Source organism: Oncorhynchus clarkii, chromosome 8 (assembly GCF_045791955.1).
Source record: "Oncorhynchus clarkii lewisi isolate Uvic-CL-2024 chromosome 8, UVic_Ocla_1.0, whole genome shotgun sequence".
Classification (NCBI taxonomy): domain Eukaryota; kingdom Metazoa; phylum Chordata; class Actinopteri; order Salmoniformes; family Salmonidae; genus Oncorhynchus; species Oncorhynchus clarkii.
In genome coordinates, this window is record NC_092154.1 from 24,230,285 (window position 1) to 24,250,321 (window position 20,037).

The following is a 20,037-nucleotide window of genomic DNA, read 5'->3' on the forward strand; positions in this document are numbered from 1 at the left end:
CCTTGCGGAGGGAATAACTACACTGTTTATATTCAGACATGTTGACTTCTTTCCATGGTTAAATGCGGTGGATCGCGCTAAATGCGTGAATGCCGCCATCCATCCACTGTTTCTGGTTAGGGTAGGTTTTACTAGTCACAGTGGGTACAAGATCTCGAATGCACTTCTTTATAAACGCACTCACAGAGTCAGCGTATAAGGTCAGTGTTGTTCTCTGAGGCTGACCGGAACATATTCCAGTCCACCGGATTAAAACAATCTTGAAGCGTGGCTTCCGATTAGTCGAACCAGCGTTGAATGGTTCTCATCACTGGTACATCCTGTTTGATTTTGTGCCTTTAAGACGGAAGGAGTAAGATGGCGTCGTGGTCAGATTTTCCGAAGGGAGGGTGTTGGAAGGCTTTGTATGCATCACGGAAGTTAGAGTAGCAGTGGTCGAGGGTATTGTGCATGCACGTAGCTCAATCAATATGCTGTAAGAATTTAGGTAGACTTGTTCTCAAATTTGCTTTGTTAAAATCCCCAGCTACAATAAATGCAGCCTCAAATGCAGTGTCTCTAGCTGACATCTTTGCTAACAGGTTTTGTGTCAATTTAAAACTTACACAAGACAGTTCACAAAATTGTATATTGAAAGAAATGTAGCCAATTCATTCATTACTAAATTTAGGATTTAGTTAATCCAGAGATTTAGTTAATCCAGAGATTCTTACCTTTGCCTCGACTCGACAGTCTCGTTCAGACCATCATGGCATTTGTAGTTCTTTATGATAGCCACATTAGCAGCTAATTAGCATTGCATTTTTGGGGGGTAAATACAGGTAAATATATTGATAAAAGTCACCATGTCCATGTCACGCTGTATAAATGATTGGAGACAGGCGCAGGAATTCGTAATAGGGTTTTTTATACTCCACCCAAAATATACAACATGCCCTGAAAAGGCATGGGGACGAAGCCCAAAACAAACACGTGTAAACACAGGGATGTAACCCAAACAAAGAGCGAGGTTAAACCTCTAATAAATACACGGGACGAGACCCGTAATAACAATACACGGGACGAGACCCGTAATAACAAGTGCACAACAATACAAGGGACAAGACCCGTAATAACAATACAAGGGACGAGACCCGTAATAACAAGTGCACAATACACGCGGCACGAAAGCCGAAACAACAAAGCACAGGTACTCACAAGACCAACGAACATGGGAACAATAAACGACCAGGACAATGGTGAACAGAGGGCACATATATACAATTACTAATCAGAAGAATTGGAACCAGGTGTGTGTAATGAGACAGTTCAGTGACGCCTGGAGGCCGGTGAGGTAGACCTCCGAAACTGGGGCATGGAATGAGCAGCAGTACCGGGGGAATCCGTGACAGTCCTAGAGAGATTTACATGGTTATCAAAATGTCACGCCAGGGTAAGCCTACACCAAACATAGCCCTTATTCTAAAATCCCCTATGGGAAAAAATAGTGGTGGAAAAATGATTGGAACCATTTCCTTCTTCGAACGCTAGGTTTTATGGGTATTATGACTCATATTGTGGTACTCTTTTCCCAGATGTGAATCTCTATAAACAGTATAATGCTATATTTTCTCCCTGACTCCGTCTCTTAGTTTTGAAGTTAGTACAGTGTCTTACAGAGAGCGACAGGACTGAAGAGTCTGTAAACTCTGCAGACTGCCTCCTAAACTGTCTCTGAACTGTTTGTGGCGTTTAAGTCCAATTCCTTGTGCTGGATTTGTGGGCAGTCATTAAGAGTGGAAAATAGCAGTGCCCACAGACAAATGTGGAATGGGCCCTTTGCAGAGGAGAAGATTGTGTGTAACTGTACGCTCCTGGTGTGACTTTGGGGTTTGTTTAGACTGTGGGACAGTGGAGATGGCCATTGAAAGTAACAGTCTTTACAGTCCTTACTGTAACTCTTGTGAAAGTAGAGGTCTCTGTCAGTATGGCCACAATCGATCAACGTCCCATCCAATATACTGCTGGGATGATTGCGGCTTCCAATGCACTCTAATGGTGTCCACATTCTTGATAATGACATGTTTGGTTTACCAACATCTGAGGAGCTACATCTTTGGAGTTAACACACTGTGTAAGTTCAACCAATGGTATTACCCAGACCAAGGATAAGACACTTGTACTATAAGAAACAGATGTGTTTGTGTAAGTCGACTGTTTTCAGAACTCTTATGCACTTCACATTGCATACTGTACATTTGGATCCAGAGATGTTTTTGGCGCAGTCTCAAGAACGCAAAACACAGATGAGACGAACACCCCATCCATAATGAGAAAGGCATGGCTAGGTGTAGCCCACTGTCAACCAGGCTCCGCCATGGTTACAGCACTGCAACTCCCACTTAAATCATCCTGTTAAAGGCAAGACCCAGGTTCTAAACACTGTGCAGCTTCCTATGTCTTGGACTGATAAAACACCACAGGTACAGTCTAGGGAAGATATAGGTGGCTGTAATAAGATTGCCCCCTGGTGGGCATTGCCCAGGTAGCTACCTGGTACATGGCTACATGAAGGAGCGTTTATTGGCTGACATGATACCGTTTTATTGCAGGCATCAAAGGCAGTTGTGGGTCCTCCTACATTTGTACCTTGACATAATTTCGACCTGTTATAGGGCCTAGTGTTCCCCACATTATCTGATGGCTACACCAATCACTCAGGGTAGTCCCACGGAATTCCCTATGTAATGTCATAATGCAGATATGTAACTCTTTTTGGGGGGATTTCTTATATATAGTGTTAGGTGTGACCGAGATGGCAGCGCAGCAATTAATCTCTCTGGACAGCAGTCTACTATTCCCGGTGGCGGTATTAAAGGTAGCTGGGTGCAATCATTGTGCTTCAGTAGACACCAGGGTACTTGAGAGTGCATAACACTGGTTATAACCTGACTGAGCATGTCTGTCAATGGTCCTCTCCATGGAAACAACCTGCCCCACTGACCTCAGGTTGCTTCATCTTCCACTGCTTGTTGATGTTTTCTCGGCCTGCCGTCACATAGTCATGTAAGTCTTATCTTTTACACGCTAACTACCTGCAGCCTTTTAGAAAAGCTGCAAAGTGACAGATGGGATCTGGCTGTTATTACTGGCAGGTGTCCAATATTTTACTAAGGACATACTGTACCTTAGTCTTGTGTAAGACCTGCTCAGTTGGGGCTGAGATGGCAGAGGGAGGAGAAGACAAGTGAAGAATAAGGGAAAGGCAGGCAGACGTTCTTATATGGCTCAGCTCCCCTGTATTCTTCCAGAGAACAGAATGGGTCAGTTTAATTTTGACTAATGCCCAGTAAGGACAGCTGGTCTAAACAACTTATTGTGATTGGCTCGAGGCTATAGTGATGACAACACAAGGCCAGAGGTGCCATCTATGTATTGAGGGGCCTGTGATCTATAACCCCACAACCCCCTTGAACTTACTTTCGTTTAGAGCGTTGGGCCAGTAACCGAAAGGTGAATCTCATCGCTGACAAGGTAAAACGCTGTCATTCTCCCCCTGCGCAAGGCAGTTAACCAACTGTTCCCCGGGCGCCAAAAATGTGGATGTCGATTAAGGCAGCCCCCCACTCCTCTCTGATTCAGAAAGATTGGGTTAAATTCGGAAGTCACATTTCAGTTGAAGGCATTCAGTTGTACAACTGACTAGGTATCCCCCTTTCCCATTTCCCTCCATCCCAGTGCTGGCCTTTGCTAACTGGCCTGTCCTGTCCTCAGCGTTCGGTCAAAGGTCATGGTCCCAGCTGGCATGAAGAGTTAGGCACATCATCACTAACCAGCGTGCCCATGTAGCCCGGAGCAGCCCTGCCAGCCCTAACAGTGGAGTATTCCAGGAGTATTCATCCACGACGGCCTGTCATAACATGATAATCACATTAAGAATGCCAGTAGAACCCAGTGTTCTGCTCCCATAGAGTGCAATCATCCTCCTCTTTCCTTCCTAATGGGAGACATTACACAGAAACTCAATCCCCAGTGGGAGAACCATACGGCTCTGCTGCTCCTCTACTGTCACAGAATAGCTTTCCTTCCTTCACTCTGATTATGCTTTACCAAATTAGATGTTGAGGCAAAGTCAAATGCAGTCATTTTTTACGTGGATAAAGAGGGAGACATTGTTGCTTGTTTAATTTATATAACATAGGACATGTTAAACTCTTCTCTGTTGTAAGTCATCATACCAGAAGCCTCTGCATACTGTTTCTCGTGCCTCGGACAATATCCTTCAAGATTCTGCCAAGAGGTGCATCTCTCCACAGATGAACCCACCCCGCCTGAAATGTACATCAGGAGAAGCTTCTCAAGCTGGAGGAAAACAACGCCTCTCTGGAAAACGCTGGGAAGGCCGATAAAACTACGAGGAGCGTATAAAACGTGCAACATTTTTCACTGAGACCTCGTGGGGCTGCCATGAACTGTTCTTTATATCGCTAACATATTGTGGAGGGGAAAAGGAGGGAGGGGATGGGAATGTAGCAGAGGAGTGCAGAAGATAAAAAATGACCTGGCATCATTAGCTACTCAGCAGTAAGCCTCTCCCCGTAAACTTGACTTGCTTATTTGGTTTAAGAGACGTTGGCCGTTGCTCAAACGTTTTCACATCTGCTGAAATTTGTTTGGTTCGGGGTTCCAGAAATGGGTTTGGAAGTGCAGATGAGCCTGGCCACGAAACCAAGGAGGTGGCCAAATTCCCCAGGCGTCAGGAGGTTTTAACAGTGTTCTCTGTCTGCTACAGTTACACTAAAAGAGTTGCGCATCCCAACAGACTTGAAATGAAACTGAAAATGAACTGAAGTTGCACACAACAGATGTCTCAGATGGTAGTCAGTCACACAGACAAGCTTTTTAATATAGCCCCATCAGACACAAGTGTGATGCCACTATTCCAGATCCATCTGATACTCTGAGAAATAGTATACATCATTATGGGACCTCCATTTATTCAAATGGAGCTAATTAGTTGATATGAAAGTATAAAAGTAATTCCTTAATGTGATCACAGAGGGGCCATTCTAATGAGGGAGGTCCACTATCATACAAGAGAACATAACATGGGGGCTGTGTCTGGCTCTGCTGTGTATCTCTGGAAGAGGCCCTGTGAGTGTCAGCACTGTCCCAGCCAGCATATTAGGGAGGCAGGGAGGTGACATGTGTTCATGGTTGACAGGTGTCCAGCTGACAGCTCCTCCAGGGGGGGGGGGGGGGGCTCTCTACCCCAGCTCTCATCACCTCTGGCCTGGCCACTGCCTCTGGAGCCTCAGCCTGTCCTGTCATGGACACACACACAGTGGTGATGAGCTGAAGAGGCTCGTAGGGGGCGCAGAGCTGCTCCCCCTGCCATCCCGACTGCAGGGCCCTCATCAGAGACACTTCCTCCAGTGTCAGAGGAGATCATCGATATTTGAGTGTGTGTTTTTTCAATTTCGGACAGGAAAGTGAGCGATTACAAGATGATAAGGGCTGTGGACATCTGCAGACTCAGCTGAAACCAAGGCCTTTCTTACAGCCATGGCTCTGACTAGTGTCATGGCTTTACTATCATTAACTGAAGACTTTTAGTTTTTATCAAAGATTCTCTGTAATTAGCATTTCGTGATTAACTAATCAGGCAAATGTAATTAACTAGGAAGTTGGGGCACCAAGGAAAATATTCAGATTACAAAGTTATAATTTTCATAATACAACTTTTCAGATATTTTAATATCTGTTCATTTAGTCTTCTGATTAATGACTTATTCTTTATTTTACCTCACGTTAGTCTCATTCCAAAGGTCGTAAATTGTTGGTTATGTGCAAGAACCCAGTCTTCACTATGAGTCATCCATACATCAATTGTCTTAAATATTTTATTTACTAACTAAGTCATTCACAGAAATGCATAAACAAACAGTAGATAGTTACAAGGAAATGTTAACGGAGTTTCCCTAGTGGCACAAACCGGCATTGCGGCTTGGTGTACAAAAGGGAAGTGGGGGTCGACTGAAATAAGACAACACACAGTTGATAATTATAACAATTGAAATGCTAATCCTTCGCACATGAACGCTCACTCATTCGGGAACAATTGCAATCAATATATATATATTTACGCTCAGTGTGTCGTCAGGATCTCTGTTGAAAAGTTGGAGATTTTGTCCGCCCTCTCTGTCGTGGTTAGAATGGATAGTTCAGAGAGACATTCATTTATGTCATTATGGATAGATGTTTCGGTGGTTGTTGGTCTTCACGTTCAATGATACCGAATTCCTAGCTGCAGACTAGTAATTAATTTCAAAGACTTGTTCTTATTCTGTCGGTATCGATAGTCTAAGAGTTTAACCACGTGGGATGGTTAAAAGATTCAGCAGTCTGGTCTCAAACCTTGGCCCTCTCGTTATTGAAGTAAGCTGGTCTGCAACCTTTGCCCTCTCGTAATTGAGAGCAACATGGTCTGTTGAGAAATTCTCAAGGTGGGGGTTTTATTCGGAATTGTAGAAAAGGGCCTGTCCCAGGATGCCCCACCATAACTGTGCTCATGGGTGGTCCTCTGATTTAGTTAAACTGCAAAGGGAATTGGAGTTTCCTTCATTAAACAGTCCAAAATCACATGACACAATTTCACAAACAGTATCATCCTCACTCATTCATCTTATACAACAATTAGATGTAAGCCTCATATCTGAGGCTATTATATAAACATTGGTATGGTAATATGGCCGTATTGTTTCCCATGAGTTTACAAAATTGTACCAAACAGACCAGTTCATAGCTGGATTCTTCACCGATCTTTTATACCTTCTCCAGAACATAAATGTTGTTCGGTTCTCCAGTTCTGTGAGGTGGAAGAAATTCATTTTTTCTCTCTATTAAACTTTTCTCTCTCTCTCTATACTGTGGCCATGAGGAGATTATCTCCTCCAGGAATTTACGACCTCTCTCTGACCACAGCAGCCTGGGTGTAGGAGACAGGGGGTAGGGGGATGGTACCTAGAAAAGGGCTGGTGCAGAGGTAGGGGGTGCTCGTGTAACAGTATAACTTTAGACCGTCCCCTCGCCCATACCCGGGCGCGAACCAGGGACCCTCTGCACACATCAACAACAGTCACCCACGAAGCATCGTTACCCATCACTCCACAAAAGCCGAGCAGAGCAAGGGGAACCACTACTTCAAGGTCTCAGAGCAAGTGACGTCACCGATTGAAATGCTATTTAGCGTGCACCACCGCTAACTAGCTAGCCGTTTCACATCTGTTGCACTCGCTGTACCCAAAGACGGCAACGTCATGACACTAGCTCCTGACTGACCTTATTTAAGTGAAAACAGAGAGGCAACTCATTGTTAAACACTATAATGTAGTCCTCTCAGAGCCCTGTCTGCCGTGCAGATGCTTACCGCGGGGGAACATTTTGAGGGGAGATTTTGCTGAAAATAATCTGATTCTACCTTGCTGCTTGGGCCAGCTGTGTGTGAAGCGGGAGAACAGATGTGCACGGTGTCTGAGAGAGACAGATTCAGTTAGCCGGAGAGAACCAACCCAACTTCTCCAACAACCCAGGGAGGGAAGGAAAGAGAGAGAGAGAGAGTGAGAGACATCGAAAAAAAAACAGAGAGGCTGAGAGGGAAGATAGAGAAAGAGAGAGAGAACACGAGTGTTCAATGGTATTGATTCTTAACCAGAAAAACAATCCTTTCCCGTGTTCTCTGCACTGCTATTTCCTTCTGGTTTGCAGACTGCTGGGGGATTACTTAAAAAAGATCAATAATTGCAGGTCAATTTTTCTGGATGCTAATATTTCAGGGCAGTTTGAGGCGCAGTGGTGTACAATATCATGATTGAGTCGCCGGCCACATTAAGCCTGGAAAAGTTACTAAGTTAAGTTCCCCCGTCCAAACCCTGTCATTAAAACGGGTGCATAGCTGGCTCACTAGCTCATCCTTGACAACTAGGAAAATATTTACTCATCTCGACTCAGTGAACCATGGCCGTTTCACAGCTTGCTTTTTTGCCCATTGTTCCCAAAGCCGATGTAAATCTTACTTTGCTGCACGTTGGCTCCTCAACACATAATACGAATGTGTAGTCTTGACACTTGGCTTTCTCGCTTATCATACGCTCCTTGGTGTTTTCAGAGCGCAGTGAGACCTGCTCCTCTCTTCCTCTCTCTTTCTTTCTCCCCAGTGTTTGTGTTTGACATGGCCTATCCTGTTTTAGCCCTGGACCACTTGAGTGACTTGCGTTTTTTTTTGTAAGAGGGGATTTTCCACAGACAGTACTGGCATCCAGACCATAGGTCTCTGAGAGCTCCTCAATCTGGTGGTCAGAGAGAGAGTGAGAGGGGGGGGGGGGCTTAACAGGGATAAAATAAAACATGATGGAGTCATTTGAAATCCTGGATACAAACATGGGGGCGGGGGTTGAAAAATGCACCTTCCGGCCATATCAATTCATTTCCACCCTGTCCAGACTGAGAGGAGCTGAAAGGAGAGGAGCAGGGACACAAACCGAACAGACTCTCCTTATCAGCATTGGTGTTTGCGGTATAATGAGAATGAGCATACCCCTGGAGGTATTTTCTAGAGATTGCGTTGCTGACGGGGGAAGAGGGGCTACGGGGTCATGTGAGCCCTCTGTTGACTGGAAGCTGCTGAGAGTGTGTTGCGTGGGTTGGTGGAGGGTGGGCAGGTGGTGGAGTGCGGCTGGAGGGAGGGAGCAGTGGGGGGGGGGGGAATCTACACCCGACCTTGGGAGGGAGCGCTATTTCTGTCACCCAATACCCTCTGGGAGCCCTTCACTAGGCCAACAGGCATCCCATCATGCCCACTGCAGCAAAATAACTCTAGTGTCCACAATCCCACAATGCCCTGACGGCAGCACACACACGGGCTGGCCTGGCAGGGAGGGAGGGGAGAAGGGGGAGAGCTCATGACACTAAGTACACAGGGTGAAATAAGTGACTTAAGCATGTCAGGCATCTTGTCACTGATTAGAAAGGGAACTGAGAGCCCAGTCAATAATTCATGCTCTATCTATATGTGACAGAAGAGGTGGAGGGGAGGGTCGCTCTCACCTCCCAATATCAGCTAACCTACTGAAGGTTCACTCACCGTAGGGGGGGTAAGAAAGGACACCGTGTCTCCAGTGTTTGTACATACTTACATTCTCATTGTCACTTCGAGTTATTGCCACAAGCACAGAAATCAAGCGCATCAGCTGATATTGCACCAATCAGATTCCTCATTCTACCTTAACATGGCTGTCTATTTAGTCAATCAAGTTCTGCACACACATTCTCTGATGGCTGCCGCGCACAAGCTATGCGCTGGTGTTGCTGATGGCATGCTATTGTTGTTACATGCTCTACCCGCCACGCATGTCTGTTTCCTGCTTACCGACCCCGGACTCCACCTGTTTGCACACTGCTTTTGTTTCGGTCACAGGGATTTGCACAGCGTTTTTTGCTCACTGTCTGTAATTGTTATTATCTTACCATGATGCATGCTCTTAGCAGTGAGCTACCCCAAAGGAGCAGAGCTCAATGCCAAGACTAATGCATTGCATGCATTGTAATCTTTCTTGAATATGTGGCATTTCCTGTCTGAACCAGTTCATTTGTGTATGGATAGTCTAATGTAACGGAGTCAGTCGTGACAGCAATGGAAAGGCAGAAGTCTTTGTGGCTTCAGAAGTGAAGCTCTCTCTTGTTGTCTATTTATTTGTTGTCTGGTTGTCCATTGTGTGTGGTGGCTATGGTAATTACCATACTTTGCATAGCATACACTCAGAGGTCCTCAAAATATGTCCCCAGCACTTGGATAGCAGTAGCAGACAATAATGACAATAGAAGTACCAGTAGCTGAGGCTTCACACTCCTGACCGCAGGGTGTCTGGTTCAAATCCCAACCAGGCTACAGCTGTGAAAGCCTTGTGTGATAAAATTCACCCTAATTGCTCTGTGGGGAAACGGAGAGCCTGAGTAGCTTCCAGGGTATCTTCACTGTGGACCAGGGCATCTGCCAAGCACCATGTTCAATGGAAATCATAGACCTCTCCATTGCATGAATTAATAAGCATTGTCAGGAAGCATGAGACCAAAGCTCATCATGGACATGGTTTTATATGGCAAGTCAAAATAAATGAAGTGTGAGTGATATTGGCGGGGAGAGTTGTTCTTGGAGCCGGTGTTAAAACCACCTTCCTTCACTGGCCTGGGTCTGTTGTGGGAGAACTCTTCTCAGAAGTGCGAACTAAACTCTCTCTACCCTCTCTGGACTACTCCGCTTAATCCTGCTTGGCCTTTCGATGATGGCCATTACTGCTCAAGTAAACCCATACTGTAAATCTAGAGGTTATTCTTGCCTCAGCGTTTAGATAAACTCTGTCTGAAAAAGTGTCCATGTCTCCGTGCCTACGCATTTATATTAGAGAAAAAGGAGATTAAGATAGCAAGTGAGAGGGAAAGACAGATAGATAAGTGAGCGAGACTTTGACTCTGACACAAACCATGCACAGCACAGCACGCTCTCCCTGGGAACATGTACAACTCCAGGAGAGCAGAGCGGTGGAAGAGCTCCTCTCTCCTGAAAGGGAGTATGTAATGTCTCTGTGGAGATGAGGTACTTCTTACCTCATTTGCACTTCCAGCAGCTGCGTGGAACTGCCGCGCATCAAGGTTCACTCTCAGGCTATAGCACAGGAGAGATGTATGGATGTGTCTATCTCCCCCACATGTCACGATCAATCCTCTATAGTGTCTTTATTTTCACATGCACAGGATACAGCAGGTGTAAAACAGCACAGTGAAACGCTTACTTGGAGCTCTTTCCCAACAATGCACAATAAAAGTAATGATATAGAAGAAGAAAAAACAGGAGAAATATGAGAATAAAATCAAATAAACAGGAGGTCAGTTCCAGAGTCCAGTGTGCAGGGGTAGTGGAGGGAGGTAGGTTTCTACATGTACACAGAGGTAAAAGTGACTAGTAGCAGGATATATACCAATGGTAATAATTATCGCTATAGCAGCAGCGTATGTTGTGAGTGGGTGTTTGCATGGTGATGAGTGTAAGTGTATGTGTGTGTGTGACTATGTGTGTATGCGTGTGGGAGAAGAGTGTAGATGTGTGCCTCAGTGGGTAGAGGTCTGTGGATGAGACCTGTGGATGAGATCTGTGGATGCGCATAGAGGTCAAAGATAGGAGGGGAGTGTGTGTGTGTGTGTGTGTGTGTGTGTGTGTGTGTGTGTGTGTGTGTGTGCGTGCGTGCATGCGTGCGTGCGCACTCACTGTGACTGGCTTAGCCTCAGTCTACACCCTACCCATTGTGTGTGTGTGTCATGAGCGCAATTCAATAGTGTTTAGGGAGCTTCATTTGTGTGACCAGGACATGGTAGAATAGATTATGTTCTGCTGTAGTGTGGTGAGAGGCCAGTAAGAGGTGTAATAAATAACATTGAATAGCATTTACTGGCACATTAATGAGGAGTTGAGGGTAAACCACCGTTTCTGGGCAGAGCCGTGTAATGCCAACATGTCAGGTATTTAAGAACAGATTAGACTGGAACATGGCTCATTGATAGTCATTGTTATAATGCAGTGTACAGAACATTGGGTCAACTGAGGCTAGACTGGTATGGGAGGAGATTCTTCTGTTGGTCTGCATGTAAGAAGGCTGCCATCTGGTGACTGGTGTAAGTATTGCATACATGGAAAGGCCAGTGTCCTCCATCAAGCTTTTAACTGGTTATGAACCATTGGAGCACTGTATAAGCTTTGTTTTAAAGTCCTAGCTTATAGGCCCACATACCAATGACCAAAGCACAGTTAATGGCATTCTCACCACATGGTTACATGGGCCTAGTATCCACTACCATTCACACTTTTGAATGAACAGAAAACTACCAAAAAATGTTGGATGAACCACACATTAATACTGTATTATGAACCCAGGCCACTTCTGGCCCACTCAGTGGAAATGTATGTTCAGGGAGCTGATTTTGATTTCAATTAGCACAGGAGAGAGGTCTCTCAACTGTGACCCTCCACATCCCCCACCAATGGCTAGAGCACCTTTAGAGATACTGTCATTAGCTCCCATTTGCAATTAGTCACATGCAACATTTCCTCCACGGCCACCCAGCCTGTGTCTTTGTCAATGACAGCCTGGTTTTCATTCTGTTTCTGCTTGATACCAACTTATTTGGTGTGACAATGCTAAAATAATCGTCTGAATCAGAAACAGCTAGAAGCAAGGTTAACTGTAGTATGCTGCACTGTACAAAATAGCCTGTTTCCATGGCTGCTGCCTGTTTCAATGTTCTCTCAAACTTCCCACTTCCTCTATTTCTAATCAGCCGTGCACAGACACTTAGACACACACACACATTACGTAATGGTTCTATTCCTGACAGAGCGCAGGTGGTCTATAAGAACAGCAGGTGAGTCATGAGCACATTGATTAAAGAGAGGGAGCATCACTCAGTGTGTGCGGTAGGGGCGACAAGGTGGGCTCTACCGGGCCCCAGCGGTCTGCTGGTTTCAGCTAGGTGAAAAAACATGGTAAAAAATAGCAGCACACACACACCACAAAATATTAAAGGGTATTAATAGTTCATGTTATCTCTCTGCCCGCCCCTCTGCAAACACATCTGTACCACGCTGGAGCATCCTTAGCGGCAGACTCCAAGAAATATCTGATCCTTTGAGCACATTGGAGGGAAAAAGGCCCCACATCCTGAGCCAAAGCAAGCAGATTACTGAATTATTGAAAGTCACAACAGTAAAATGTCAGCGAGGTCCGTCAGACAGACAACATAAGAGGAGAGCGGTGGGGATTTGAATCATGAGACACTCACTCTGGAGAGCAGAGCACTCGTCTCTACGCAGCAGCATCACACATCCTCTGTTTAACGTCTCCCACACACACGGCTCGATAAAAAACGTCATTACTCTCTTATGACCCTGCGCTCAATGTCCCAGACTGACTCCCACTGTTTACATTAACCTATCTATAGGCTGTCTGCCTGAGTGCCTCATCATAACATCTCTCTCTCTCTCTCTCTCTCTCTCTCTCTCTCTCTCCCTGCTGTAAAGCCATACTGTGTGGTACTAATGTATCATGTCTCAATCGTTGTCACTGAGCCTGAGGTGAGACATGTACCGTGTCGCTAATACCAACTAGCTATCTGTGAGTGGCTAACGAGTGTTCTCTCTGTGTTCTCTGCTCCAGCACACAACCGTCCTCCCCTTCATCATCATTGAGATGAGGACCACGCACCACCAGTATCCCAGCAGGCCTTGTGGAACGATAGCTGTGTGCAGCTTTGCCGTGGGATACGTTATATGGTAAGAGCCCCTTTCCTCCAACAATGGCAGGCTGAACTCTTCCTCGGTTTGTGTTGCTAATTGATAAGAGACCATAAAAGGCTAGCCCTGGGCTAAGGGAGATTTAAGCGAGTGTTCACACTTGCACATTCTAAAGTGGGCTAGCATCAACCGACTTTTATGGTCGGATTTAGACCCAGATCAAACACGGTGCCAAAATAGCCCGTGTGAAATAGGGTTAAGAACAATGCCTAGAATGCTTACTGTTCAATCACAAAAGCTGAAATGTCACTTAATTGACATATGCTTGTGATGCCTGTAATCGTTCTGCACGTTATTTTGATAAGTAAATTCATACTATTTAATCCTTCTTCCTGAGGACAAAAAACAAAACATTGGTTGCTATATCTAACAAAAATGGTTGCTGTACAGCAGGCTGGCTACCATCTTCTCACTTCAACTAAAGGTCAACTACAACTAAAAACTCAACAGCTGGATGGGCAGTAAACGCACCATTTGTCTGTTTCCATAGATTTTCTATTTACATATAATTGGATATATCCATAATTATAGTATTGTTGCATGATTTCACCTGGATCAGAAAAGTTGATGTCTCATTCGCCATAGCACTCTCTGTACAGGGGCGAGATCGAATTTCAAAAGTGAAACATTGTTTCTAATCAACATTGTTTCTAATGGGCCTATAAGCTAGACAGCAAGTTTTATACAAACCATCACTGTTGGAAATCAATGCTCGGCTAGCTAGAAGCAAGATGAAATAATGTGTTAATTAATATCTAATTGCTTATATTATTGTGTTTGTCCATTAGCCTACACTGTAAAACATTTCCTGTAATTTTTACTGTAAAATACTGGCAGCACTGTGGCCAGAAGGTTACTGTAAATTTACACTGAATTACTTACAGCACATAAGCCAGTACATTACTGTAGATTTACAAGACCTTTACTTGAACACAAATTTACAGCATATTACTGGAACACCTGACTACAGCGACATGCTGTGTTTCTAGATTTTACAGTGGAAGCACAGGGGTTAGTAAAATATTGTAGATTTACAGTGCAAGTAGCTTGTGCTAACGACGGTTAGCTTGTGCTAACGACGGTTAGCTTGTGCTAACGACGGTTAGCTTATGCTAACGACGGGCAGTATTTCTGTTACATATATTTGATATACTGTATGTATTTCAAAACGTGCAATTCCTATTTTTTTATTTGTGGCCTGAACTACAATTCATGTGACCTATTTTGTAACGGTTTAATTAGAATACACGTATTTTCTAATACAAATATATACTTGCAAGTATAACTACAACATTCTCTGTAACGGTAACATCATCTTTTCACTGGCTATGACTATGGTATATTCTTGTTTAACTTAGTTTAATACGCTGGCTGTAAGTCGCTCTGGATAAGAGCGTCTGCTAAATGATCAAAATGTAAATGTGAAAATCGACACTTGCAAAGCACGCTGGATATTATTTTAAGCACTTTTGCCCCCAAACGAGGCCACATTTGATTAAAATACAAATAGTTTGAGGGCGGAGCTCATTACAATAATAACCAGCAGTGTGCTTTCCAAATGTTCATTTTTAACATTTCCATTTTGCTCTGGTCGAAAGCGACATACAGTCAGTGCATTCCTCTACGGTTGATTCAAAAACAGCACATCACAGTCAAAGCGACTAACACGTTTCTGTGATTGTTTGTGGGAAGGTGTTGTAGTTCAGGATACATTGGTCTTCCACATATCCTGTATTTGTTACAAGTTACCTTTTGAATGTATCTTTGCCTATCTCTGGCTACATTACTGTAAAATTCACAGTAACTTCCCACCAGCAAGTTACTGGAAAATGCAGAGCAATGACAGTACAATACTGTAAAATGAGGCTACTATAATGTAAGAAAGTAAATGCTACTGTAATCATGTTGATATTTTACAGTACTTTACTATAATTACATGGGATTAGTACAAGCAGGTTGGCTGCTAGGTATTTGTATATTACAGCCTATTTATGAATATGTGGTGTTTTACATCACTTGCACTTCTAGAGGCCTAAACAAAAGCTCCCAAACTGGCTGTGGCTACAGGGCAAAACATATCGAAAAGGACATGGCTTAATTTCCAACCCTTAAAGACTTGCAGTCACTCTGATCCGTCCCATAATCTGTCCCCTGTACATTTAATTGTTAGGAAACTACTACCACATATCACTTAAATTGGTACAGCACTCTCACTAAGGGGTGCAACAAGTATAGCCTCTTACAAGGCACGCCTCAACATTGGTTCATGAGCCACAACAATACCATGCACCCACAAAAGTGTTTTGCAGCTCAAAAATTACAGTATGGTACTGTATTCTGTGAGGTGGTACTGAATTACAGTAAATTACTGACAGCACACTAGCCAGTAAATTACTGTAGATTTACAGGACGAATATACAAAAATATGGTATGGTACTTCATTCTGTGGGCTACTGCATTCTCACTAATAGGGTGCAACAAATATAGAATCTTACAAGGCACGCCTGTAGAATGTTACTGTGAAATTGCTGTAATTGTACAGCAGTGTAGCAGAATGCCATTGAGCCCTCATAATGCATTGCTCTTTACAGTACTGTACTCTAATATAGAGTTACAGTAGCTAACTAAAAGTTTTGGCTGTAAATGTACAACAATTTGTTACAGTGCAGTGCTTTGGAATACAAGTGTGAATCCTTAGCACAGGCTAAAGCTTAGCCCAGGTTTAACAAATGCTTGTGTGAACAGGCTAAACTAGCCCAGGGCTAAGATAGCCAGGGCCTCAGAACAATGCAGTGTGAAAAGGCCTAAAATGTTATTGTCCATTTCGACTTGGGACCATTAAAACAGACTCTTGAAAACATGCATAAGACACATATAAGAACATACTGTACAGAACAGAGAAACCATCACAGCAACATCACAGTATAAATACTGTATACTGTGTATCTTGATGATGAATGTGATCTGTGTGGCTAATGAGAAGACAGGGATGTCCAGCCGCCCCGCCCCTCCCCTCTGCTTCTCCAGGCCCGGAGGTCTGGCAGCTAGCTCCATTCCCACGTTCCTCATGGCTCTGTCCCTCCACACACTTATGATGGATGACCTTCTCCGAGCATGGTAACACAGTCTCTGCTGCAGAAAAAACAACCTCTAAACCTCCTCTATCAGTCAAGAAAGAGAGAAAGAAAGAGAGAGAGGGGGATCTGTCTCTGGTCTGGCAGAGGCCTACCTTGTGACAACACATGTTACAGAACCAGACCAGACCCTAGTCCTGAGCACGGCACATTTAATGCTCTCAGAGAGGAGAGGCTTGGAGCCGAGGGAGCCCTCTACTGCAGCCATAGCTAACCAGGGCCGACAGCAAGGAGAAGGGGATTTGCCAGACCCACCTGACGTGTAGGAGCCTCAGGCAACAAACACCTCTCTTCATTTTAATCCCTGGCTAAATTAAGATGATTATACCCCCACACGTCTCACAGGGTCAGAGAATCTGCCTCGTTTCCCTATGCTGGAGTTAGGTAAATCCATAGGCAGTCTTCACAGGAGGCTGGTGGCACCTTCATTGGGGAGGACGGACTCGTGGTAATGGCTGTAGCAAAATGGATGGAATGGTATCAAATACACTGCTCAAAAAAATAAAGGGAACACTAAAATAACACATCCTAGATCTGAATGAATGAAATATTCTTATTAAATACTTTTTTCTTTACATAGTTGAATGTGCTGACAACAAAATCACACAAAAATTATCAATGGAAATCAAATTTCTCAACCCATGGAGGTCTGGATTTGGAGTCACACTCAAAATTAAAGTGGAAAACCACACTACAAGCTGATCCAACTTTGATGTAATGTCCTTAAAACAAGTCAAAATGAGGCTCAGTAGTGTGTGTGGCCTCCACGTGCCTGTATGACCTTCCAACAACACCTGGGCATGCTCCTGATGAGGTGGTGGACTAAATCATCCGCCAACTCCTGGACAGTCTGAGAGCGTTCTGCTCCCTGTAACATCCTCCAGCATGACCGGTTTGGCGGTGGGTCAGTCATGGTGTGGGGTGGCATTTCTTTGGGGGGCCGCACAGCCCTCCATGTGCTCGCCAGAGGTAGCCTGACTGCCATTAGGTACCGAGATGAGATCCTCAGACCCCTTGTGAGACCATATGCTGGTGTGGTTGGCCCTGGGTTCCTCATAATGCAAGACAATGCTAGACCTCATGTGGCGGATGGAGCGAGACATGATGTCCCAGATGTGCTCAATTGGATTCAGGTCTGGGGAACGGGCGGGCCAGTCCATAGCATCAATGCCTTCCTCTTGCAGGAACTGCTGACACACTCCAGCCACATGAGGTCTAGCATTGTCTTGCATTATGAGGAACCATGCATTATGCCACCCCACACCATGACTGACCCACCGCCAAACCGGTCATGCTGGAGGATGTTACAGGGAGCAGAACGCTCTCCACAGCGTCTCCAGACTCTGTCACGTCTGTCACATGTGCTCAATCTGAACCTGCTTTCATCTGTGAAGAGCACAGGGCGCCAGTGGCGAATTTGCCAATCTTGGTGTTCTCTGGCAAATGCCAAACGTCCTGCACGGTGTTGGGCTGTAAGTACAACCCCCACCTGTGGACGTCGGGCCCTCATACCACCCTCATGGAGTCTGTTTCTGACCGTTTGAGCAGACACATGCACATTTGTGGCCTGCTGGAGGTCATTTTGCAGGGCTCTGGCAGTGCTCCTCCTGCTCCTCCTTGCACAAAGGCGGAGGTAGCGGTCCTGCTGCTGGGTTGTTGCCCTCCTACGGCCTCCTCCACGTCTCCTGATGTACTGGCCTGTCTCCTGGTAGCACCTCCATGCTCTGGACACTACGCTGACAGACACAGCAAACCTTCTTGCCATATCTCGCATTGATGTGCCATCCTAGATGAGCTGCACTACCTGAGCCACTTGTGTGAGTTGTAGACTCCGTCTCATGCTACCACTAGAGTGAAAGCACCGCCAGCATTCAAAAGTGACCAAAACATCAGCCAGGAAGCATAGGAACTGAGAAGTGGTCTGTGGTCACCACCTGCAGAACCACTCCTTTATTGGGGGTGTCTTGCTAAATGCCTATAATTTCCACCTGTTGTCTATTCCATTTGCACAACAGCATGTGAAATTTATTGTCAATCAGTGTTGCTTCCTAAGTGGACAGTTTGATTTCACAGAAGTGTGATTGACTTGGAGTTACATTGTGTTGTTTAAGTGTTCCCTTTATTTTTTTGAGCAGTGTATATCCAACATCGTTTCCATGTGTTTGATGCCATTCCATTCGCTCCGTTCCAGCCATTATTATGAGCCGTCCTCCCCTCAGCAGCCTCCACTGGCTCCCTTAAATGGGGATTCCCAGCCAGGGAGTTACAGAGAGAGAGGGGGAGGGGAATAGACAGAGAGAGCGAAAGAGAAAGATGTCAAGCCTAAAGTAGGACGAGCTAAGCTTCAGTGGCAGACATGTCTGATCTGTACAGTCTGTCAGACACCAACAAATTGTCAAGTGATGAAATGCTATGTTACTAAAATGAACATCGCATGTAGGGATTTCCCCTGAATCCATAGAGACATAATCTAAAATCCCTCTTGGTTAGGAAGGAATTATATGGAACGTAATAAAAGAGGATAGAGGTCAACGGATGTAACAACTAATATAACTGTTAGAAACCACCTTGTTTACCTCCACATGTGCAACTTGAAGACTTAAAAGTGCCATTCAACTAATTGCCCAATTATTGAATTCAGCTAATTGAAGCATTTACATAATTCACCGACTTACTGACGCCCAACAGCTTCCGTCTGTGGACTCAAGTATGTGCAATTTTTCATATTAGTGGGATCAGCTGTATTGTGCAGCAGCCTCGGGCCAGGGTAAGGGCCAGTCCAGTTTCACCTTGAGTGATTGCTTTGGAATCAGGGGAGGCTGTGAGTGGGCCAGCTGACGCACTGGACTCTGGCGCCTCTCACTAATGTGCCCTTGTCCAGTACTGTATGCCCTCTCTCTCCCTGAGATCTCCCCTGGCAGTGTCTTGCTCCTTGAGACCTGCCCTGGTAGTCTCTCTCTCTCTCTCTGAGATCTCTCCTAGCAGTGTCTCTCCCTGAGACTTCTCCTAGCAGTTTCTCTCTCCCTGAGACCTCTCCTAGCAGTGTCTCTCTCTCTCTGAGACTCTCCTAGCAGTGGCTCTCTCTCTGAGACCTCTCCTAGCAGTGTCTCTCTCTCTCTGAGACTCTCCTAGCAGTGTCTCTCGCTCTCTGAGATCTCACCTAGCAGTCTCTCTCTCTCTGAGACCTCTCCTAGAAGTGTCTCTCTCTCTGAGACTCTCCTAGCAGTGACTCTCTCTCTGAAACATCTCCTAGCAGTGTCTCTCTCCCTGAGACCTCCCCTAGCAGTGTCTCTCTCTGAGACCTCCCATAGCAGTGTCTCTCTCTGAGACCTCCCCTAGCAGTGTCTCTCTCTGAGACCTCTCCTAGCAGTGTCTCTCTCTCTGAGACCTCCCCTAGCAGTGTCTCTCTCTGAGACCTCTCCTAGCAGTGTCTCTCTCTCTGAGACCTCTCCTAGCAGTGTCTCTCTCTCTGAGACCTCTCTTAGCAGTCTCCCTTTCTCTCTCTCTGTGAGACTCTTCTAGCAG

At 45.1% G+C, this 20,037-nt stretch overlaps 1 protein-coding gene across 2 annotated transcripts in view; it reads left to right on the forward strand.

Moving 5' to 3' along the window:
* LOC139415146 (androgen-induced 1 (H. sapiens)) overlaps positions 1 to 20,037 on the forward strand; it is a 95,876-nt gene that overhangs the window by 54,462 nt on the left and 21,377 nt on the right. For both annotated transcript variants that reach the window (XM_071163009.1, XM_071163008.1), the window contains exon 4: positions 13,242 to 13,357. In XM_071163009.1, coding sequence (XP_071019110.1) covers positions 13,242 to 13,357 — 116 coding nt within the window. The remainder of the gene's footprint in view (positions 1 to 13,241; positions 13,358 to 20,037) is intronic.